Source organism: Haliotis rufescens, unplaced genomic scaffold, assembly GCF_023055435.1.
Source record: "Haliotis rufescens isolate VD_foot unplaced genomic scaffold, xgHalRufe1.0.p SCAF_7, whole genome shotgun sequence".
In the NCBI taxonomy this organism is placed as follows: domain Eukaryota; kingdom Metazoa; phylum Mollusca; class Gastropoda; order Lepetellida; family Haliotidae; genus Haliotis; species Haliotis rufescens.
In genome coordinates, this window is record NW_025964361.1 from 54308798 (window position 1) to 54334043 (window position 25246).

The 25246-nt window shown below is 42.8% G+C and overlaps 2 protein-coding genes across 10 annotated transcripts in view; one reads left to right on the forward strand and one right to left on the reverse strand.

Moving 5' to 3' along the window:
• LOC124133696 overlaps nt 1-25246 on the reverse strand; it is a 95397-nt gene that overhangs the window by 65323 nt on the left and 4828 nt on the right. The gene's annotated exons all lie outside the window — the stretch shown is intronic.
• Nucleotides 1-25246, forward strand: part of LOC124133694 (calcium uptake protein 3, mitochondrial-like) — a 130044-nt gene that overhangs the window by 61609 nt on the left and 43189 nt on the right. For 6 of the 9 annotated variants that reach the window (XM_046498175.2, XM_046498166.2, XM_046498167.2 and 3 more), the window contains exon 5: nt 8718-8750. The exons of the other annotated variants lie outside the window; for them this stretch is intronic. In XM_046498175.2, the coding sequence (XP_046354131.1) occupies nt 8718-8750 (33 nt within the window). The remainder of the gene's footprint in view (nt 1-8717; nt 8751-25246) is intronic. 9 annotated transcript variants of the gene reach the window in all.

The following is a 25246-nucleotide window of genomic DNA, read 5'->3' on the forward strand; positions in this document are numbered from 1 at the left end:
GACTGATGGGCTGTATGTACGGTACGAGGGGTGTGACTGATGGGCTGTATATAGGGTACGAGGGGTGTGACTGATGGGCTGTATGTAGGGTACGAGGGGTGTGACTGATGGGCTGTATGTAGGGTACGAGGGGTGTGACTGATGGGCTGTATATAGGGTACGAGGGGTGTGACTGATGGGCTGTATGTAGGGTACGAGGGGTGTGACTGATGGGCTGTATGTAGGGTACGAGGGATGGGACTGATGGGCTGTATGTAGGGTACGAGGAGTGTGACTGATGGGCTGTATGTAGGGTACGAGGAGTGTGACTGATGGGCTGTATGTAGGGTACGAGGGGTGTGACTGATGGGCTGTATGTAGGGTACCAGGAGTGTGACTGATGGGCTGTATGTAGGGTACGAGGAGTGTGACTGATGGGCTGTATGTAGGGTACGAGGGGTGTGACTGATGGGCTGTATGTAGGGTACGAGGGGTGTGACTGATGGGCTGTATGTAGGGTACCAGGAGTGTGACTGATGGGCTGTATGTATGGTACGAGGGGTGTGACTGATGGGCTGTATGTAGGGTACGAGGAGTGTGACTGATGGGCTGTATGTAGGGTACGAGGGGTGTGACTGATGGGCTGTATGTAGGGTACGAGGAGTGTGACTGATGGGCTGTATGTAGGGTACCAGGAGTGTGACTGATGGGCTCTATGTAGGGTACGAGGGGTGTGACTGATGGGCTGTATTTAGGGTACGAAGGGTGTGACTGATGGGCTGTATGTAGGGTACGAGGGGTGTGACTGATGGGCTGTATGTAGGGTACGAGGGGTGTGACTGATGGGCTGTATGTAGGGTACGAGGGGTGTGACTGATGGGCTGTATGTAGGGTACGAGGGGTGTGACTGATGGGCTGTATGTAGGGTACGAGGGGTGTGACTGATGGGCTGTATATAGGGTACGAGGGGTGTGACTGATGGGCTGTATGTAGGGTACGAGTGGTGTGACGGATGGGCTGTATGTACGGTACGAGGGGGTCACTGATGGGCTGTATGTACGGTACGAGGGGTGTGACTGATGGGCTGTATGTAGGGTACGAGGGGGGTCACTGATGGGCTGTATGTAGGGTACGAGGGGGGTCACTGATGGGCTGTATGTAGGGTACGAGGGGTGTGATGAGAGACACAATTGTGTAAGAAGAAGACATGCCATGAAAGTCGAGATAAGCCAGAACGGGAACTTATCTAGATTGTCATCTTGTCCAAATCAATTACAGGTAAGACCATAATGCCGGGTATCGGTGCAGGGTACAATGGGGCTGGGTGAAGGAATTTAACCATCTGGTGCGAGGCTCTTGTGGCCATTGTTTCAAGATGGCAGAGGAACAAGCAGGATGGATGGAAGAATAAAGGAGTGGATGGAGGAGGTGGTGATTGATACTGGGAGAGGGAATGGAGGGATAAAGGCTTCAATGGAGGAACATACCAGAAGCAGGTGTGGGCAGGAGACACTGCCAGTCACAGTTCACGCAGGGCCACTTGCTCACTTACACATGACAATTATTTGAATTTTTGATTCCCCAAATTAGTGGCACTGCTATCGGATTGCTATTGCTTGTGATAATTATGCAGTTTCTGTGCGAGGCACGTGTGGAGGGTCAAAAGGTCTGCCATGTCAAAAGTAAACAGTTGTTTGAAAGCAAGAGCTGTTCAGTGTTCTGGATGGGACGGCTTCTCTCTATACATGCCACTGAAGATGTATTGCCTTTGATGGGACTCATTGGCCCCGTGCTTGGAGGAACAGAATCAGCCAGAACAACCTATTAAGGATATAATGTTTGCAGAGCTTGCTGGCTTGCTTTTTGTTGTTGAGGTCATGAGATCATGTCATTCTGCTGCTTATTTGTGTGGATGAGCATCACTAATGGAGCTAGCTGGCTTCTTTCGTCACTAACAGTAGTGTGGATGTATCTGCTTCAGCATCGGTATGATTTAGCGTGATTGTTCAAAGATGGATGAAACTAACACGCATCACACGTTTGACCATGACAATCCTAACCCTAAGGCATGATAGGTACTCCCATCTCCATCATATATTAAAAGAATGAAAAATTAATCTAAGGTTTTCTAACAAACATCAAGACCACCGCTGTGGTCTAATGGTAGAGCGTCTGTCTGGAGAGACAGTCGGGCATCTATCCCCGGCCTCTCATACCAAAAGACTTTTAAAGATGGTACTTGTTGTTACCCTGTCTGGCGCTTGGCATTAAGGCGTGAAAACAAGGACTGGTCGGCTCAAAGTCAGTATACTGTGTCTGAGTGGGGTATTCATGTTAAGCTGCTATCTCAGTGGGCTAGCATAATATTGGCATGGGTCCGGACTAGTACAAGCACACGTGATAAGTGCAATAAACTTGAAACAATGTTAAACCGCATTGCACCTCACCTCACCTCCCCTCACCTCACCTCACCTCACCTCACCTCACCTCACCTCACCTCACCTTTCAAACATTATCTCTTTGCTGGTGTAGAAATATAAGTGATGTAAGTTACAGCTGATCATGTAATGAAGCAGTGTGCCTAAATACTGCCCCTATGGGGAATATCAAATCCCGGACACAAATCTTGGCTATACGATGTGTATCAAACAGTCCATATGGTTTATGACAATCAATATAAACTGTGAAAGCAAAGAGTTGTGGCCCAGGCCTAGACAAATATATCAAAGGTAGAGGAACATTTGTTTCATGTTTTCACCAAGGTGAGGTTGTGTGCCCTGGTGTGACGTCTGGTTTACTTCTACACAGCTGGCATACACGTGAAGCAGACCCTGCAAGCCTCAGTCACTCAGTGTGTTGACGTCATGTCGGATAAACACGACGTAGTCACTCAGTGTTTTGACGTCATGTCGGATAAACATGACGTAGTCACTCGGTGTGTTGACGTCATGTCGGATAAACACGACGTAGTCACTCAGTGTGTTGACGTTATGTCGGATAAACACGACGTATCACTCAGTGTGTTGATGTCATGTCGTATAAACACGACGTAGTCACTCGGTGTGTTGACGTCATGTCGGATAAACACGACGTAGTCACTCAGTGTTTGGACGTCATGTCGGATAAACACGACGTAGTCACTCAGTGTGTTGACGTCATGTCGTATAAACACGACGTAGTCACTCAGTGTTTGGACGTCATGTCGGATAAACACGACGTAGTCACTCAGTGTTTGGACGTCATGTCGGATAAACACAACGTAGTCACTCAGTGTGTTGACGTCATGTCTTATAAACACGACGAAATCACTCGATGTGTTGACGTTATGTCGTATAAACACGACGTAATCACTCGATGTGTTGACGTCATGTCGTATAAACACGACGTAATCACTCGGTGTGTTGTCGTTTAAACATGACGTAGTCACTCAGTGTGTTGACGTCATGTCGTATAAACACGACGTAATCACTCAGTGTGTTGACGTCATGTCGTATAAACACGACGTAATGGTGTTTAACGCCGCTTTTAACAGTATTCCAGTTATATCAAGACGTGTCAGCTTAATGGGGGAGGAAAGCCTGAAGTGATGCAGGTCTCAGACGTTTACCACTTTGGTGAAACCCACAAGCACAGGTATGGTGCTGACAAACCTAAAAACATAATTGGGGACAACCAGGATTGGAACTCACAATCATAGGTTTCTGGCGTGCCCAAGGGACGCAACTCTGCACAGCGAATCGCGGCGCCTTAGACGACTGGGCCACCCGTGCCCCGTCACATTCATAAATAACAACACTTGAGTCATGGCCGTCATGATGTCATGTATGTTGAGCAGATTGTGATTATGAGACTGATTGTCAGTATGTTGCCAGCCCTTGAACATGAAGGAGAGGTGGCAGTAGTGCTGGTTCATATAACACTAAGTAAGCAAGATGCCTGCTCCAAGGTAGTAGTGAGTGTGAAACAAGTCCGCCACAACCTCCTTCCAGATGTTTGGTGGTCACCCAAATCTTCCCACCAGACTGACAGTGTCATATTGCAGCAGACCTTGGAGAGAGGAGAAGTGCCCCAGACGGGGCATCTGAAAAGCAACTTTCAAAATATTGATACAGACAGTTGTTGGATGCTGGTGTTGTGTAAACATCCCCAACTGACATACATTCATGTGATATTTCCTGTGATCAGCAATTTACCTCATCACCTATGTGTGGCTGCAAGTGGGGCCTGCATCAGCATCACCAGCTTCAGGACAATTGGAACAAGATGCTCGGGGAGGGGTCAGGCCATTGTTGATGTTGCCTGGGCTTCATTAGCACCAAGTGTTCCTCCAGTGCTGGAGTTGACCCAGTCATAATAAATATGGTGGTGGCCCTGTTCCCAGGTACCTGGTGCCACCCCTGACTACCCTGGCAGTTGCCCCAGCTCAGTCAGCAGCAACAGCGGCAACAGCGGCAACAACAGCAACAACAGTAGCTTCAGGGCAGTGAGTGTCCAGTGCTGGAGTTGACCCAGTCATAATAAATATGGTGGTGGCCCTGTTCCCAGGTATCTGGTGCCACCCCTGACTACCCTGGCAGTTGCCCCAGCTCAGTCAGCAGCAACAACAGCAATAACAGTAGCTTCAGGGCAGTGAGTGTCCAGAAGGTTTCTTTCAAGAAAGGCGACCATCATAGATCACAAAACCTTCAAGTTGCAGCATGCACACTGTTACCATTGCTACAAATGTGTTTCAGTTGTGGAGGGAAAAAATTGTTTTTAAACGCCGCGTAGATATTTTTCTTATTTCTGAAGGCACATCTTGGTATCTCGAAGTTAGAATAGGTCTCCAGCAACCTGTGCTGGTCATGAGAGGCGATCAAATGGATTGTTGGGTTATCAGGCTGAGTGGTTGATAGCTTGTCTTAGTGCCCTGATGGTGCAGATTATTGCTTTCAATATTGATCACTGGATTGTCTGGTCCACACTTGATTATTTGCAACAACTACCAATGTGCATTGAAATCTTGAATGAGTTTGTATGGAAATCAGTGTTTGTGAATGAAAAGACCTAGACAGAATATCAGTGATATGCATTTGGGTGCAAATGGCAACCAAATGCCTTTTTTCTCAGATGGTAATAAACTTTATCCTTCTGTTAGCTGGGGTCAGGTTGCCGAATTACGAACATGCAAATGTCTCAAGGACAATTGTCTATGAGTGTCTGGAGCAGGAGTGAAAAGGACAGACTACGAGAGTAACATTTAGTGTGTAACAAGTGGTGATATTTGCAGTGAAAGTATATCTCCTGAAGCCCTTGTGTGTCGTAAGTGGAGCCCCTGCACCTGAAGTAGAAGCTGACTCTGATGCTGTGGCGGTAATGGTGCAGCAGGGTTGTCGTCACTGCAGCGACACCAGTGATGATTGACGAGGGTCTGCTCCACCTAGGAGTGAAGGTCAATGATAGATAGATAACAAATTCCATGTGGAATGTTTGAACCACTGCCTCTATCAACATCCTTTTCTTGGCTTCTTGATGTATCTCAACAGTAAGGTGTGTGGTTCCTGGTGACAAAATTTGCCTTCTATCTCATGGTTTCCTTGATGTGTCTCAACAGTAAGGTGTGTGGTTCCTGGTGACAAAATTTGCCTTCTATCTCATGGTTTCCTTGATGTGTCTCAACAGTAAGGTGTGTGGTTCCTGGTGACAAAATTTGCCTTCTATCTCATGGTTTCCTTGATGTGTCTCAACAGTAAGGCAGAGTTTTACCTAGACTTACAGACCCTGAATGCCCAATAATAAATTTTATGGGTCCTTGCAAACAATATGAGGGTCCTGTAAAGTAATAAAATGGTGCAGTCTACTTTACGTTTTGATAATTACTTTAGAGCCTGGAATGAATCAATGGTCATGATTGATGGATGAAATGACAAACCCATAACTGCTCTTGATGCACTGTGGGTACAATGAATATTATTGTGCTTCCCTTGTTACGCAGTATATTCTTTTTCTGTGTTCAGTCTCAACATTTGTAGGTATTAGGCGCACATTTGTTCATCGTGTAAAACCTTGGTAAGGTGTCTGGTTCCTGGGGAAAGATTGGTCCCCGTGTCAACATCTTTCTCTTGGTTAATTGATGCATCTCAACAGTAAGGTGATCCTTTCTCTTGATTACTGTATTATCATTCTTGGTAGTGACAAACCTGTGATCATGGGTTTAACCAAGTGGTAATATCTTAAGACCTTATTCACTTAAGGTTTTTGGCCCACATTAACCTGGCATGCTGTGATACAACTGAAACACTGTTCAAAGAGGTGTTAAACCAGACAGAAAATCTCACACCTTTTTGTTGCTTGATGGAGCTCAACAGTAAAGTGTATGGTCTTGTTCTTTGGGACAGGAAATACTATTGTCCTGTACAACCTCATTGAGTTCAGACCTGCTTATTATATCCTATTCCTAATGACTATCACCTACCTTAACACCTTCAATATGTACATGGCAAGGGTTACTTATTACAAGCTCAGTGATCAAAGGTGCATCTATCTACAGTGCAGAGTTGTGTCCCTTACCTGTGCCAGGATGCTCTTGTCATTGGTTTGAATCTGTCAAAATCATGTCCATGTTTGCTAAAATGCAATATGTTTGTCCTGCAACACTAGGCTACTCTTCAGCATTAAAGTGACAAGTGATAAAACAGTGAAAAGCGGCATCAAACCCTTGCCTCTCACTGACACTCAAGCTCGGAGGTTCACACAGTTTAACAAGCACTTTTAAATTGGTCACACTTCAAGGAACCCATCCAAACAGACGTTCAATTCTTCAGGAAGGACCAGGAAGGGAAATGTCAATGGTGGTTCATTAGTACAAACATATCTCAAAATGCATCTTTTCATCCACATCTTCAGGATTTAGATATAAGCCAGCCTGGTCATGCGGCCCTTCAGTCAGTATCCCTGATGGACCTTAAGTGATGTAGCTGCCTATATTCAGTGTATTGTTCTGTTCAATGTCTAGCTACCTCTTATGCACACTGAAAACACATCTTTCCTGCTGTCGCCTTCACCTCATTGCACAGCAGCACTGCAGGGCACGCTATCTGGAGACTGGGCATACACAGGGCACGCTATCTGGGGACTGGGCATATACAGGGCACGCTATCTGGAGACTGGGCCTATACAGGGCCCGCTATCTGGAGACTGGGCCTATACAGGGCCCGCTATCTGGAGACTGGGCCTACACAGGGCACGCTATCTGGAGACTGGGCATATACAGGGCACGCTATCTGGAGACTGGGCATATACAGGGCACGCTATCTGGAGACTGGGCATATACAGGGCCCGCTATCTGGAGACTGGGCATATACAGGGCACGCTATCTGGAGACTGGGCATATACAGGGCACGCTATCTGGAGACTGGGCCTATACAGGGCATGCTATCTCGAGACTGGGCATATACAGGGCACGCTATCTGGAGACTGGGCATATACAGGGCACGCTATCTGGGGACTGGGCATATACAGGGCACGCTATCTGGGGACTGGGCATACACAGGGCACGCTATCTGGAGACTGGGCATACACAGGGCACGCTATCTGGAGACTGGGCATATACAGAGCTGGCTATCTGGAGACTGGGCATACACAGGGCACGCTATCTGGAGACTGGGCATATACAGGGCACGCTATCTGGGGACTGGGCATATACAGGGCACGCTATCTGGAGACTGGGCATATACAGGGCACGCTATCTGGGGACTGGGCATATACAGGGCACGCTATCTGGAGACTGGGCATATACAGGGCATGCTATCTGGAGACTGGGCATACACAGGGCACGTTATCCAGAGACCGGGCATATACACAGACATGTAGAAATGTTATTCTCATTGTACTGCAGTCATGAGGACAGTGTTCCCCGCTGGTTTTTGAAACTGCCGATCCTGGTGGACTTCAAAACTTCAAAAAATATATAAAAGTATGAACATTACCTGTTTTTCTATGGTGTCATCTCTGAAGTAACTTACTGAGATCTACACATCCTTCACACAAAGTTGACTCACAACTTTCTCTTTAATGTTTGAATATTTCGAGATTAAATCACAACAAATACATATTTAATCTCGAAGCAAATCGAAATGTTATTGCCTTGCACTATAAATAGACAAGGGGAAACCCTGATGGCAACAGACAAGCTACTTCGGTCGAAAAATATAATCATATGAATATCACTGCTGTTTTGTTCAACCTCAAAGATTAATGAGGTACTTTATTTGCTGGTCCAAAGGGACTGACAGTCACATGAATTACCGGTCCAAGCCAAATTTTACCAGTAAAAAACTGGTAATTACCGGTAAACGGGAACACTGTAGACGGCAAGTTCTCTTGTGTAAGACTACAATTCTGGTGTACAAACACACGTAGAAATCAGTTAAATCTTTTTGTGCAACTGATCTACAGGACTAGTTCTCATTATGACTATTTTACATAACACGTATCAATAACATCATCATGAAACAGATTTAGGCATGTGCTACTTTTACAATAATATGTACCGGTAGATATGATTCTATATTGTTTGTCTTGATACAGTAACACCATCATCTAGCATGTGAATACTCATATGATCAGGTAGATACTTGGTAGTTACGAACTAGTTAATGATTCGATTGATTCTCCACACGCATGGATACACAATGCTATATGTTCTCTCTCTGTAGTAGATGTTGTAGTCTTTATCTAAACTGTCTATTTGCATTTAGGTGGCAAGGTTGTATCTTCTACAGTCAGCAAGGGTACGTAACCTAGTGCTGCCAGGAAGATTGGCACTAGTGTGACAGCTGTCTTGTGTTCTCTGTTCGCACTTCTCAGGGTCGAATCTGTTGGTTTGCTGCAACCTAACCCCTAAACCATACATTTTTACGAGTAGGAGGTTTTGGATTTACAGAGAAATATTTAAGAGAGATTTTCGTTGATCTGGAATTTGTCTATTACATTCAAGGAATGAGTGAGTGAAGTTAACAACTACCTTTATAACGAACACTTTTATAACGAACTGACCGATATAACAAACTTATTTTTTAGACCCGGCCATTTGTTGTATATATGCTGTATATATGCTTATAAAGAACTACGGTTATTACAAACTAAAATTAGTGGTCCCTTTGAGTTTATTATAACAGTAGTTTACTGTATGGTGTTAGTTGCATCTAAAGAGAATCTTATGACTTAATGATTCCGTGCCTTCAGAGGGTGTAATTGATCATGACCAGACGTTAACGCAAGCCAGCAGTATTTGTTCCCATTTCGTTCTGTGCATCATCGTCATGTGTCGTTGTTCTGGACAGCTATGACATGATTGCTTCTTGTCTTTCATTCAGCTATGTTCAAATGTAAAAATGCCTTTTCTGTTGCTTGTGTTTCTATTATGCACTAACCAACCTCACAGCATTGTTTTGCAGGTTATTCTAACGTCTTTTTGAGAAATAACATGCAGTATTACACTGTTTGTGGTCTTTGTACAAATACTACAAACATTGCAATGGTTCTCTTGATTCAAGTCTAATCTCAGCATCCTATAGTTCAAATTGGTTTTCTTACCTCTGTACTAACTAAATGGTGTGATGTTGGTGGTCCCTTTCGTACAAGCCCTGTACCCTGTATGGGCTATATTGGTTTGTCAGACAAAACCTAATCCCTGCACTTTGTGGTGACAAATTGGTATTGTTGACTAAGATACAAGCCCTGCGCCTGTGTGCTCCAACTGCATGGATACTTGCTCCTGCTAACAGACACCGATTTTACCCTTCCCCCTATCCAGACTGCAGTGATGACTCAGTGTTATTGCTGATTCCTGTGAATACATAACCTCTATTACATCATGGCCATGAATCCTGCAGTTTGGCTGTCCTCACATTATAAAATCTTTAGATTTTCAACAGATGATTCTTTTCACTTCCAACTAATTTATAGTCTTGAGGGATATAGTATTCTCCAACCAACAACATCTGTGCATGTGAGTGGCAGGAAAACTTCATACATACTGTTCCCCATGAAGTCTCCCTTGCAGTGTGTGATATAACATTGTGTCTGACATATAGTTCCTGTACACAAAATCTGACTCACAGTTCCCATACACTATGTCCGATGTATATAGTTCCCGTACACTATGTCCTACGTATATTTCCCATACACTATGTCCAACATATAGTTACCATACACTATGTCCGACATAGTTCCCACACACTATGTCCGACATAGTTCCCATACACTATGTCAGATGTATAATTCCCATCCACTATGTCCAACATATAGTTACCATACACTATGTCCGACATAGTTCCCACACACTATGTCCGACATAATTCCCATACACTATGTCAGATGTATAATTCCCATCCATTCTGTCCAACGTATAGTTCCCATACACTATGTCCGACATAGTTCCCATACACTATGTCCTACGTATATTTCCCATACACTATGTCCAACATATAGTTACCATACACTATGTCCGACATAGTTCCCACACACTATGTCCGACATAATTCCCATACACTATGTCAGATGTATAATTCCCATCCATTCTGTCCAACGTATAGTTCCCATACACTATGTCCAACGTATAGTTCCCATACACTATGTCCAATGTATAGTTCCCATACACTATGTCCAACGTATAGTTCCCATACACTATGTCCAACATATAGTTCCCATACACTATGTCCGACATATTTCCCATACACTATGTCCAATGTACAATTCCCATACACTATGTCCGACATAGTTCCCATACACTGTGTCCGACATAGTTCCCTTACACTATGTCCAACTTATAGTTCCCTTACACTATGTCCAACTTATAGTTCCCATACACTATGTCTGACATAATTCCCATACACTATGTCCAACGTATAGTTCCCAAACACTATGTCCGACATAGTTCCCATACACTATGTCCGACATATAGTTCCCATACACTGACATATAGTTCCCATACACTATGTCCGACATAGTTCCCATATACTATGTCTGACGTATAATTCCCATACACTATGTCCGACGTATAATTCCCATATACTATATCCAACATATAGTTCCCGTACACTATGTCCAACATATAGTTCCCATACACTGACATATAGTTCCCATACACTATGTCCGACGTATAGTTCCCATACACTATGTCCGACATAATTCCCATACACTATGTCCAACGTATAGTTCCCAAACACTATGTCCAACATAGTTCCCATACACTATGTCCGACATAGTTCCCATACACTATTTCCGACATATAGTTCCCATACACTATGTCTGACATATAGTTCCCATACACTGACATATAGTTCCCATACACTATGTCTGACATATAGTTCCCATACACTGACATATAGTTCCCATACACTATGTCTGACATATAGTTCCCATACACTGACATATAGTTCCCATACACTATGTCTGACATATAGTTCCCATACACTGACATATAGTTCCCATACACTATGTCCGACATATAGTTCCCCGTCAAGCCCTGCGTGATGTTGCACACACTGACATATAGTTCCCATACACTATGTCCGAGGTATAGTTCCCATACGCTATGTCCAACATATAGTTCCCATACACTGACATATAGTTCCCATACACTATGTCCAACGTATAGTTCCCAAACACTATGTCCGACATAATTCCCATACACTATGTCCGACATAGTTCCCATACACTGACATATAGTTCCCATACACTATGTCCGACATATAGTTCCCCGTCAAGCCCTGCGTGATGTTGCACACACTGACATATAGTTCCCATACACTATGTCCGAGGTATAGTTCCCCGTCAAGCCCCTCCAGCCCTGGGTGATGTTGCACACACTGACATATAGTTCCCTGTCAAGCCCCTCCAGCCCTGGGTGATGTTGCACACACTGACATATAGTTCCCCGTCAAGCCCCTCCAGCCCTGGGTGATGTTGCACACACTGACATATAGTTCCCCGTCAAGCCCCTCCAGCCCTGGGTGATGTTGCACACACTGACATATAATTCCCCGTCAAGCCCCTCCAGCCCTGGGTGATGTTGCACACACTGACATATACCCCTGACTTATGGAGGTAAACAATACACTCTGGTGGAGACAGTGTATATACACTTGTGCCTAATAGTCTCTCTCTGTCTGCAGTCTCACTATTAATACCCACACACTGGAGTAGGATAGACATTTGCTTACAATAATTTACACCAGTAACATACACACAGAGGGTCAGTCTGGGCCTTCCCCCAGCTGCCCATTTTCATCTTTTTTAGGCAGTTGGTTGGTCTGTGATCTTTCCGAGACATAAACTGCCTAGTGCGTAATTGTACACATTTTGTAGTACGTCTGCCTCTTGTCTGGCTACAATGTAGGCTTAGTGTTCTCTGTCCATGCTTAGATTGGATTGTCTTCAGCTTAGATTGGTTGGTTGGTTTGTTGTTAAACGCCGCACTCAGCAATATTCCAGCTATATGACGGCGATCTGTAAATAATAGAGTCTGGACCAGACAATCCAGTGATTGACATCATGAGCATCGATCCACGCAATTGGGATACGATGACATGTATCAACCAAGTCTCTTCAGCTTAGAAGAGCAAGTAAGAAATTATTAGTTTTCTTAACTTAAAACTGTTATTTGTCTTTGTATATCTGTTATGTTGGAACTTTGTTTGTTTGTTGTTTAATGCCACACTCATAAATATTCCAGCTTTATGACAGCAGTCTGTCTGGTCGAGACTTGTTTATATACAATCTAGTTATTGACATCATAAGCATCGATTGTTGGGAGTGAGCCTGACCACCTGATCCCGTTAGTCGCCTCTTACAACAAGCATCGGTTGCTGAAGATAAATTCTAACCTGCATCTTTGCATAAATTCAGTAGCTCTAATTTGTTAAACCTCTTTTGACATATATTAATTTTGGGGGGGAATGAAAACTGATAAATATCATGATAATGTGTCCTAATATCGTAATTCTGTAATTCAGCCTGTGCCTGAATCAGGGTTTCCATGTACCCAACATTGGGGGACACCCACGGAAGCCCCAACACCCAACACATGCCCTGCCTGATTCAAAATGTCCTCGTACTTGACATGGGGGACACCCACAGAAGCCCCAACACCCAACACATGCCCTGCCTGATTCAAAGTGTCCCTGTACTTGATATGGGGGACACCCACAGAAGCCCCAACACCCAACACATGCCCTGCCTGATTCAAAGTGTCCCTGTACTTGACATGAGGGACACCCACAGAAGCCCCGACACCCAACACATGCCCTGCCTGATTCAAAGTGTCCCTGTACTTGACATGAGGGACACCCACAGAAGCCCCGACACCCAACACATGCCCTGCCTGCTTCAAAGTGTCCTCGTACTTGACATGGGGGACGCCCAAAAAAGCCCAACACATACCCTGCCTGATTCAAAGTGTCCTTGTACTTAACATGGGGGACGCCACAGACTCCCAACACATGCCCTGCCTAATTCAAAGTGTCCTTGTTCTTAACATGGGGGACGCCCACAGACTCCCAACACATGCCCTGCCTCATTCAAAGTGTCCTTGTTCTTAACATGGGGGACGCCCACAGACTCCCAACACATACCCTGCCTCATTCAAAGTGTCCTTGTACTTGACATGGGGGGCACCCACAGACTCCCAACACATGCCCTGCCTCATTCAAGTTGTCCTTGTACTTAACATGGGGGACGCCCACAGACTCCCAACACATGCCCTGCCTAATTCAAAGTGTCCCCGTACTTGACATGGGGGACACCCACAGACTCCTGACACATGCCCTGCCTGCTTCAAAGTGTCCTCGTACTTGACATGGGGGACGCCCACAGACTCCCAACACATGCCCTGCCTGATTCAAAGTGTCCTCGTACTTGACATGGGGGACACCCACAGACTCCCAACACATGCCCTGCCTGATTCAAGTTGTCCTTGTACTTGACATGGGGGACACCCACAGACTCCCAACACATGCCCTGCCTGATTCAAAGTGTCCTCGTACTTGACATGGGGGACACCCACAGACTTCAAACACATGCACTGCCTGATTCAAGTTGTCCTTGTACTTGACATGGGGGACACCCACAGACTCCCAACACATGCCCTGCCTGATTCAAGTTGTCCTCGTACTTGACATGGGGGACACCCACAGACTCCCAACACATGCCCTGCCTGCTTCAAAGTGTCCTTGTACTAGACATGGGGGACGCCCAAAGAAGCCCCAACACCCAACACATGCCCTGCCTGCTTCAATGTGTCCTTGTACTTGACATGGGGGACGCCCAAAGAAGCCCAACACATACCCTGCCTGATTCAAAGTGTCCTTGTACTTAACATGGGGGACGCCACAGACTCCCAACACATGCCCTGCCTGCTTCAAAGTGTCCTTGTACTAGACATGGGGGACGCCCAAAGAAGCCCCAACACCCAACACATGCCCTGCCTGCTTCAAAGTGTCCTTGTACTAGACATGGGGGACGCCCAAAGAAGCCCCAACACCCAACACATACCCTGCCTGATTCAAAGTGTCCTTGTACTTAACATGGGGGACGCCACAGACTCCCAACACATGCCCTGCCTGCTTCAAAGTGTCCTTGTACTTGACATGGGGGACGCCACAGACTCCCAACACATGCCCTGCCTAATTCAAAGTGTCCTTGTCCTTGACATGGGGGACACCCACAGACTCCCAACACATGCCTTGCCTGATTCAAGTTGTCCACGTACTTAACATGGGGGATGCCCAACACATACCCTGCCTGATTCAGAGGGACATCCTGTCGACCATGGTGTGTCTGATCCAAACCTCAAACACTCCTCAGACTTCAGTCTTCCTGACTTTGTTATGAGTCATTAATTACTTTGATGCTAGTTTTGGAACGTTCCTCCCCATATCTTTATTTAGTTTTCAATGAGTAATTATAAATAGCAGCCTTTATGATCCCGAGAGGCTTTGTCTGTCTGCAGCAAATAATGGTGCATCACATCATACAAGCAGACTGGCGCTGCTGCAAGAATCAGAAAGTCTTGTGGCACCGGAAATGAGGCAGCTGAACACATTGCAGGAACCATCCCCCATTTGATGTGGATGAGTTTAAAATCTTAGAAAGAATTTACATGAATATGACAACTAATTGAACCCATTCACTAACAACACACAAGTTAGTAAAGTGAAGACTTTTTGTTCTGCCTGTTTGAATGTCTCCCAGCTTGATCCTACAACTGCATAGTAATAGCATTAGTGCATGACTTGACCCGTGAAGATCCGGGGTAGAATAGGTCTTCAGCAACCCATGCTTGCCGTTAAAGGCGATTATGCTTGTCGTAAGAGGCAACTAACGGGATCAGGTGGTCAGGCTCGCTGACTTGGTTGATGCATGTCATCTTACCCAATTTGCATGGATCGATGCTCATGAAGTCAATCACTGTATTGTCTTGTCCAGACTTGATTATTTACAGACCGCCGTCATATAGCTGGAATATTGCTGAGTGCGGCGTTAAACAACAAACAAGCAAACAAGCAAAAGTTGATTGGGATATGTGTTTTCCTTTGTAGTCATGTGTACATACAGGTACTATTTTATACAGTTTATGCTCATGTCTACTTCATGGCATTGAGTGATTGAGTGAGAAAGTTGGGTTTAACGCCGCTTTTAACAGTATTCCAGTTATATCGCGGCGTGTCAGCTTAATGTGGGAGGAAAGCCCTAGGTGATGCAGGTCTCAGACGTTTACCACTTCGGTGAAACCCACAAGCACGGATATGGTGCTGACAAACCTAGAAACATAATCGGGGCGAACCAGGATTCAAACCACAATCATAGGTTTCTGGCGTGCCCAAGGGACGCAACTCTGCACAGCGAATCGTGGCGCCTTAGACGACTGGGCCACCCGTGCCCTCTCATGGCATTGAAGTTCAAAGAGAAAATTATGTTTCAACCATTGAAGGGGCCTGCCATTGCTGTTGAAAAAATTCATTTAATTGCACCTGTGTTGAGGTGTTCTGGAACAGCACTGGACCACCATGCATATCTGTGATGAGGTTAACAGTTTGGTTGTGTTTCATGGTATTATTTACATTGTTTACGACATGATTTGCATTGTTTACGACATGATTTGCATTGTCCTAAATGTGACCTTATATTCTGGAAATATACACAAATTCTAAATTTAAAACCAGAAATAATTATTTGTGTTGAAGGCAGCTGATGAAGTTGAATTTGTTTATGAAAGTCTGACATTGGATGCCGGGATGACCTGTCAGATATGCCTATCAATAGTGGTGGTCTGTGGCATCAAAGGGGTTTCTTTCAACACTGAGTTAGTCATCAACTGTCTGCTGCTTCCGTCACTATAATTACTTTCAAGATAACGACTTGTTTTAGAAGTTTGACCTAATGAAATGTAATGTTGCTATCAGATTTGAAATGAGATGGTTTTAATGTAATGCCAACGTGATGCCCTGGGGATAAGATTGATGAAACAGAGATTGGTTGCAGAAACACAAATGTACATGAACGCAGGAAATGAAATGAGAGAAGTTCCAAGCTAAACATGTCTTGAATTTGCAGGAGATAAATCTGAATAAGTAAACCATTTTAAATTGACATGTATTTGGATAGACATCTTCCAGGTTGAGGTGAATAAACATGCACTGGAAATACTTGAATTCTAATTTAATTGATTCCTGTAGATGAAGTAGAGGTTTGCTGTATTACCGGTATACACTATGATTTGGTTGGTTGGTTTGTTGTTTAACGCCACACTCAACAATATTCCAGCTATATGACGGCGGTCTGTAAATAATAGACCCTGGAATCTTCACGGGTCGTATACACTATGAAATACTAAAGACTCCAATACAATACATTTGAAAAATACAGGGGAGAATACAGCATTTTTCAAATATGCTTATTTTCATATGTTGGCAAAGTTAACATAAGTCACAAGTCAAATGACTTTTACAGAAATTAGCAACTGTTTCTTGGAAACAAAAATGCAATAACTATACGTGGCCAGATTCCTGCATATATTGTGTCTATTGCTCGTGCGTTGTAACCATAGCAACATCAAACAAAATGGTGGACGACTGTGAAGTTGACGAATGAGTAGGGGAAATATTGTTTGTTTTTAAGGTTCATAACAAATTACAGCTGAAAGAACACATGCAATATATTGTGGTACAGTAAGTTGCAAGACAAATGTCAGGCCAATGCACTTCACTAAGATAAAGTAGAACATGGATGCTGTACTTGTGTTTTGCTCAAAGAATTCCTAGTTCCTTTCTGCTTTAGTCTCTTCATTTGTCTTTTATGGTAGTTGAAACTGCTTGCTTTACTGAGTCAGACTTTAAAGGTTAATAGTTGAGTCTTGAATAGATGTGTGGATGGGTGGATGGGTGGGTGTGGGTGTGTGGACCCCCTCCGTGGGCTAGCACTATTAGTCAAGATTAGTACAAGCAGCCACACACACACACATGCATGCACCTCACTATATAAGTGCAATATTTTTGGACGTGACGGTAAACCCCATTTCACCTCACCTCACCTCTGATGTTCCTTGACAATGTAAGTCCCTTCTTATGTTCGATGAGAGTAAGCTTCCTTGTACATGTAATATTTGGCATGCTACATTAGGTACTACCTAGTCACCATCGTGAAGACCTGGGTTAGAATTGGGTCTTCAGCAACCCATGCTTGTCGTAAAAGGCTAGTAACGGGATATGGTGGTCAGACTAAAGTGTCATCTTATCCCAATTGCGTAAATTGATGATCATAATGTCAATCACTGGTTTGTCTGGTTCAGACCTCTATTTACAGACCGCCATCAAATAGCTGGAATATTGCTGAGGGCAGTGTTTAACAACAAACAAACTGCTTTAAGGTGGCTAGTTCGCAAGTTACATAATGTGCAGACATATAATACTCTACAGAATGACTTCAACACTATGACTGATTAAGTATAGAAATATGAAAGATTTGTTTACTTATCCTGCATTACTCCTTAATGCATTCACTGCTTAAGGAGTAATACAGGAGAAGTATACAAATATTAAAAATATCTAGATATTACTGGACTTATTAACTTATCCTGCATTACTCCTTAAAGCAGTGAATGCATTGAGGAGTAATGCAGGATAAGTATAAAAATATTAGTAATATCTAGATATTACTGGACTTTGTAACTTATCCTGCATTACTCCTTAACTCTTTCATCACTGGCTGCCCCAGAGTTATGTCCCTTGAGACCCTGCAGTCCCTGACACTGACAAGGCCTGTACACTGGCCTCCCTGGCAGTATTATTGGAAAATCACACTATCATTTTTGATGCACTTTTTCTACCAGAAACTTGCTTTTAATATACATTTATCATATACCATTGTAAAGAGGATTAAGTATACTTTAATATTCTTTGTTGTTATTGTCTCTAACCTTTGTTATTTTCTAATTACAGGTGTTTACAAGTGAAATAAAACTTGAAAACACTGAAAAAATGAAAACAGACAATGAATTTTGGCTCAAATTGTATTACAAATCACAAAAATAAATCACAGATACAAGGTAAACATAACACAGTGGTCTTGTCATCTTGGACGGCACAGGTAATCCCAGGTGTTACAGGTAAATTCTCTTCATGCACATCTGTAAACAAATAAACAAGTTTACAACTCTTGGTACTGACTTTGTTTTCTATACTGATGTCACATATTACTTATGATACACTTACAGCCTCTTAGGTAAACTCGTTAACACAGGTAAACTTGTTAACGCAGGTAAACTCGTTAACACAGGTAAAAACACAAATATTTGATTTATTTTGTTCTTTTTCAGGATTTGAAACAAAAATTAAGTATTTAAGTTTTTAAAAAGTTATTTATCACATTATCTGAACATTGAACCACAGCTACTATAAGAATGACATCACAGGGAAGATAACACAGATTGATCTGAAGAGGGAAACATTGTAAAAGGACGGAAAGATCGTAAATTCAAGTTCTGCAAATATACAAGTTGTGATAACATATTTACAATACACTGCTATTTACAATTGCATAATAAATTAAATCAGTACTTTATTAAATCAATTAATAAATAAATAATCATTACAGTTACTAAAATTTAAATTAAGATGTAAAAAACAAGAAAACAAACATGAATATGGAAATAAATTTTATTCAAATTGAGCGAAATATAAGGACATACGACAAACCGGCAAACTACAATTCGGATTGCGATCAGAAAAATAAATTTTAAAAAAAAGAAACAGATACGTCATGCCACTCACCTTTGTTGTTGTTGTGATCGCTCGTTCACGTGTAGGCTGCATTCTCATTCGTCGCACTGATAATCTGTTCAAACACAGAATCATTGTAAAACAGTTGGAAAAAATCAATAGCACGACTCTTCACTCACCGTGTCAATATATATTCTTGAATCCGGTCGCCTCTTCAAAATCCCTCATGTCTCCACTGTCGTGTGTCCCTCTGCCACTCCCATTCTCGAAAGTTGGCGGGGGGGGGACACCTCGTCGAAACCGTCAAAATCTTCACGAAATATTCGCGAAATTCCCTCTCCCCTTCGCGTAAATTATTCAATTCAAACACATTATTATTCCCGATATAGTCGTTGTTAATCATCTGATCGCTATCCGAATCGTAGTTGGCCGCCATTACGCTTGATTTACGATTCAAGCGAGAAAAATACCTGTCGCGAAAACAGGTGACATACCCGCGATTTTCGCGCCAAAAAGACGGGGAAATTCCATCGAATGACGTGTCAATACGTGTAGATCTCGTTTCCATATTTAGAACGAGATTACACACGAGAAAGGAAGTAGAAAGAGCGATTTTGTAAACACGCTCGCGCCGCCCGATTTATCGGGCAGCCGGGTTCTGGGCCTCGGCTTATGCTGCCCGATTTTTCGGGCAGCCGGGTCCTGGGACACGGTTTATCCTGCCCGATAAATCGGGCAGTCGGGGCGAAAGGGTTAAAGCAGTGAATGCATTGAGGAGTAATGCAGGATAAGTATAAAAATATTAGTAATATCTAGATATTACTGGACTTTGTAACTTATCCTGCATTACTCCTTAAAGCAGTGAATGCATTAAGGAGTAATGCAGGATAAGTATAAAAATATTAGTAATATCTAGATATTACTGGACTTTGTAACTTATCCTGCATTACTCCTTAAAGCAGTGAATGCATTAAGGAGTAATGCAAGATAAGTATAAAAATATTAGTAATATCTAGATATTACTGGACTTTGTAACTTATCCTGCATTACTCCTTAAAGCAGTGAATGCATTAAGGAGTAATGCAAGATAAGTATAAAAATATTAGTAATATCTAGATATTACTGGACTTTGTAACTTATCCTGCATTACTCCTTAAAGCAGTGAATGCATTAAGGAGTAATGCAAGATAAGTATAAAAATATTAGTAATATCTAGATATTACTGGACTTTGTAACTTATCCTGCATTACTCCTTAAAGCAGTGAATGCATTAAGGAGTAATGCAAGATAAGTATAAAAATATTAGTAATATCTAGATATTACTGGACTTTGTAACTTATCCTGCATTACTCCTTAAAGCAGTGAATGCATTAAGGAGTAATGCAAGATAAGTATAAAAATATTAGTAATATCTAGATATTACTGGACTTTGTAACTTATCCTGCATTACTCCTTAAAGCAGTGAATGCATTAAGGAGTAATGCAGGATAAGTATAAAAATATCTAGATTGTACTAGTATTGAGTGTTCGGTAATGTGTGGGTAGTATATATGCTGCACTAGATTACTTCCGAATTATTTCAAGAGGTGTTTTTTTACAGATTACTGTGTGATACCACCCAAGGTTTAAGACCATTTTTTTAAGTGCATCATTTTTACTTAGATTGCTTCACTGTTCCCACTTACACGGCTTTGATGAATAAGGAGTTTTCTCCAGCTGACCTCGTAGCTCGACATAGGCACCACAAACTCAAATGCCCCCTTTTTGATGAGAATGGGGCTAGTTGCCTCTTTAATTCCATAGTGAGCAGGATGTGTGATGCTCAGGTAGAAAGCGGAGTATTTACCTCACAGGTAAGTGAAAATGGTGGGGGGGGATTTTGGCGAACAGGCAGGGCTAATGACCTCATTCAAAAAATAGAGGGGTATCACATACGTGTGCCATGTATGAAAAATTAAAGTACTTGAGTTGAATTATTGTTGAGTGGATGTTTGAGTAGTAACAAGGGATTATGTTTTTTGAAGATCACATGTATGTGTTGTAGACCGAGTGTTTTAGGATTAAGGGTGTTGAAGATAGTGTGTATGTGTTGTAGATGGATGTGTTGTAAATGGATGTGTTGTAGATGGATGTGTTGTAGACCAAGTGTTGTAGACCGATTGTTAGGTTTAAGGGTTTTGAAGATAGTGTGTATGTGTTGTAGATGGATGTGGTAGGATTAAGGGTTTTGAAGATAGTGTGTATGTGTTGTAGACCGAGTGTTTTAGGATTAAGGGTTTTGAAGATAGTGTGTATGTGTTGTAGACCGAGTGTTTTAGGATTAAGGGTTTTGCAGATTTTGTGTATGTGTTGTAGACCGAGTGTTTTAGGATTAAGGGTTTTGCAGATTTTGTGTATGTGTTGTAGACGGATGTGTTTGGATGAATGTGTTTGAAGATAGTGTGTATGTGTTGAAGACCGGATGTGTTTGGATTAAGGGTTTTGAAGATAGTGTGTATGTGTTGTAGACCGAGTGTTTTAGGATTAAGGGTTTTGCAGATTTTGTGTATGTGTTGTAGACGGATGTGTTTGGATGAATGTGTTTGAAGATAGTGTGTATGTGTTGTAGACGGATGTGTTTGGATGAATGTGTTTGAAGATAGTGTGTATGTGTTAAAGACCGGATGTGTTAGGATAAATGTGTTTGAAGATAGTGTGTATGTGTTGTAGACGGATGTGTTTGGATGAATGTGTTTGAAGATAGTGTGTATGTGTTGAAGACCGGATGTGTTTGGATGAATGTGTTTGAAGATAGTGTGTATGTGTTGTAGACGGATGTGTAAGGATTAAGGGTTTTGAAGATAGTTTGTATGTGTTGTAGACGGATGTGTAAGGATTAAGGGTTTTGAAGATAGTGTATGTGTTGTAGACGGATGTGTTAGGATGAATGTGTTTGAAGATAGTGTATATGTGTTGTAGACGGATGTGTAAGGATTAAGGGTTTTGAAGATAGTGTGTATGTGTTGTAGATTGATGTGTAAGGATTAAGGGTTTTGAAGATAGTGTATATGTGTTGTAGACGGATGTGTAAGGATTAAGGGTTTTGAAGATAGTGTATATGTGTTGTAGACGGATGTGTAAGGATTAAGAGTTTTGAAGATAGTGTATATGTGTTGTAGAAGGATGTGTTAGGATGAATGTGTTTGAAGATAGTGTGTATGTGTTGTAGACTGGATGTTTTGGATAGTACCATATTAGGATTACGTTTTTGAAGGTCTTGTGTGTTTGACAGCCATGTCTTTGAGGTAACTTGACCACATGTTTATATTTGTGGCATGTGATTTCAATTCCAGCAAACTGTTATCACTGAGATATTTCCAGATGTTGCCTCATTGGCTTTCAGACCCGATGTCGGTCACCATACATTCCATGATGGCGACTAAGAGAATAGACAATGATGATACCAGACTAGGAAGCACCAAGGGTCTGGTGTATTGTGTGTAACTATGTATGGCCTGATTCTCACACTACTGACCACATGGTTGCTTATTTCACTCAAGGCAAATGTCTGTTGCATGCAGTCGTGTTGAATATGAACAGCTACGGTGGTAGTCACTCTGCTACCTACAGACATGCTGTTTTGCCAGCAGTGTAGACATCATCAATAAGAGCAAGCACCTGGGTTTTATTGAATGATGTTTGTATATCTACATTTTCCTTCCAAGCTTATTTACTCTAATACAACGAGGCCTTGAAGTGTGGCAGATGGTTCCTAGGTGTGTCGTTGCCAACCTAGTTCTCTCGGAGTGGAAGTATGAGGCACATCAGGTAGATTATTTGTAGTGGCATCTGATAGTCACGTTATGCCTAAAGATGCTTCATTCCAATATCAGAACGATACACTCATCACACAGCTGTTGTATGCATATCTAGCATAACTAATGCTCGTAGGCGTGAAGATGTCACCTATCGAAGCCAAGTTCAAGGTCATGTTAATGTGGGCTAAGGCAGTTGTCCTGTGTCTCTCTATTTGATGCTCATCATGTTAAGGTTAGGGTAGTTTCAGTCTACAGACAGATGTGCCAAGGTTGTAGTCCGATGTCTGCATGATGCTCATCATGTTAAGGTAGATTCAGTCTACAGACAGATGTGCTGAGGTTGTCTGGTGTCTGTTTGATGCTCATCATGTTAAGGTTAGGGTAGTTTCAGTCTACAGACAGATGTGCTGAGGTTGTTGTCCGATGTCTGTTTGATGCTCATCATGTTATGGTTAGGGAAGTTTCAGTCTACAGACAGATGTGCTCAGGTTGTTGTCCGATGTCTGTTTGATGCTCATCATGTTAAGGTTAGGGAAGTTTCAGTCTACAGACAGATGTGCTCAGGTTGTTGTCCGATGTCTGTTTGATGCTCATCATGTTAGGGAAGTTTCAGTCTACAGACAGATGTTCTGAGGTTGTTGTCCGATGTCTGTTTGATGCTCATCATGTTATGGTTAGGGAAGTTTCAGTCTACAGACAGATGTGCTCAGGTTGTTGTCCGATGTCTGTTTGATGCTCATCATGTTATGGTTAGGGAAGTTTCAGTCTACAGACAGATGTGCTCAGGTTGTTGTCCGATGTCTGTTTGATGCTCATCATGTTAAGGTTAGGGTAGTTTCAGCCTACAGACAGATGTGCTGAGGTTGTTGTCTGGTGTCTGTTTGATGCTCATCATGTTAAGGTTAGGGAAGTTTCAGTCTACAGACAGATGTGCTCAGGTTGTTGTCCGATGTCTGTTTGATGCTCATCATGTTATGGTTAGGGAAGTTTCAGTCTACAGACAGATGTGCTCAGGTTGTTGTCCGATGTCTGTTTGATGCTCATCATGTTAAGGTTAGGGTAGTTTCAGCCTACAGACAGATGTGCTGAGGTTGTTGTCTGGTGTCTGTTTGATGCTCATCATGTTATGGTTAGGGAAGTTTCAGTCTACAGACAGATGTGCTGAGGTTGTTGTCCGATGTCTGTTTGATGCTCATCATGTTAAGGTTAGGGTAGTTTCAGTCTACAGACAGATGTGCTCAGGTTGTTGTCCGATGTCTGTTTGATGCTCATCATGTTAAGGTAGTTTCAGTCTACAGACAGATGTGCTCAGGTTGTTGTCCGATGTCTGTTTGATGCTCATCATGTTGGGGAAGTTTCAGTCTACAGACAGATGTGCTGAGGTTGTTGTCCGATGTCTGTTTGATGCTCATCATGTTAGGGTAGTTTCAGTCTACAGACAGATGTGCTCAGGTTGTTGTCCGATGTCTGTTTGATGCTCATCATGTTATGGTTAGGGAAGTTTCAGTCTACAGACAGATGTGCTCAGGTTGTTGTCCGATGTCTGTTTGATGCTCATCATGTTAAGGTTAGGGAAGTTTCAGTCTACAGACAGATGTGCTGAGGTTGTTGTCCGATGTCTGTTTGATGCTCATCATGTTAAGGTTAGGGTAGTTGCAGTCTACAGACAGATGTGCTGAGGTTGTTGTCCGATGTCTGTTTGATGCTCATCATGTTAAGGTTAGGGTAGTTTCAGTCTACAGACAGATGTGCTCAGGTTGTTGTCCGATGTCTGTTTGATGCTCATCATGTTAAGGTTAGGGTAGTTTCAGTCTACAGACAGATGTGCTGAGGTTGTTGTCCGATGTCTGTTTGATGCTCATCATGTTAGGGTAGTTTTAGCCTACAGACAGATGTGCTGAGGTTGTCTGGTGTCTGTTTGATGCTCATCATGTTAAGGTTAGGGAAGTTTCAGTCTACAGACAGATGTGCTCAGGTTGTTGTCCGATGTCTGTTTGATGCTCATCATGTTAGGGTAGTTTCAGTCTACAGACAGATGTGCTCAGGTTGTTGTCCGATGTCTGTTTGATGCTCATCATGTTAAGGTTAGGGAAGTTTCAGTCTACAGACAGATGTGCTGAGGTTGTTGTCCGATGTCTGTTTGATGCTCATCATGTTAGGGTAGTTTTAGCCTACAGACAGATGTGCTGAGGTTGTTGTCCGATGTCTGTT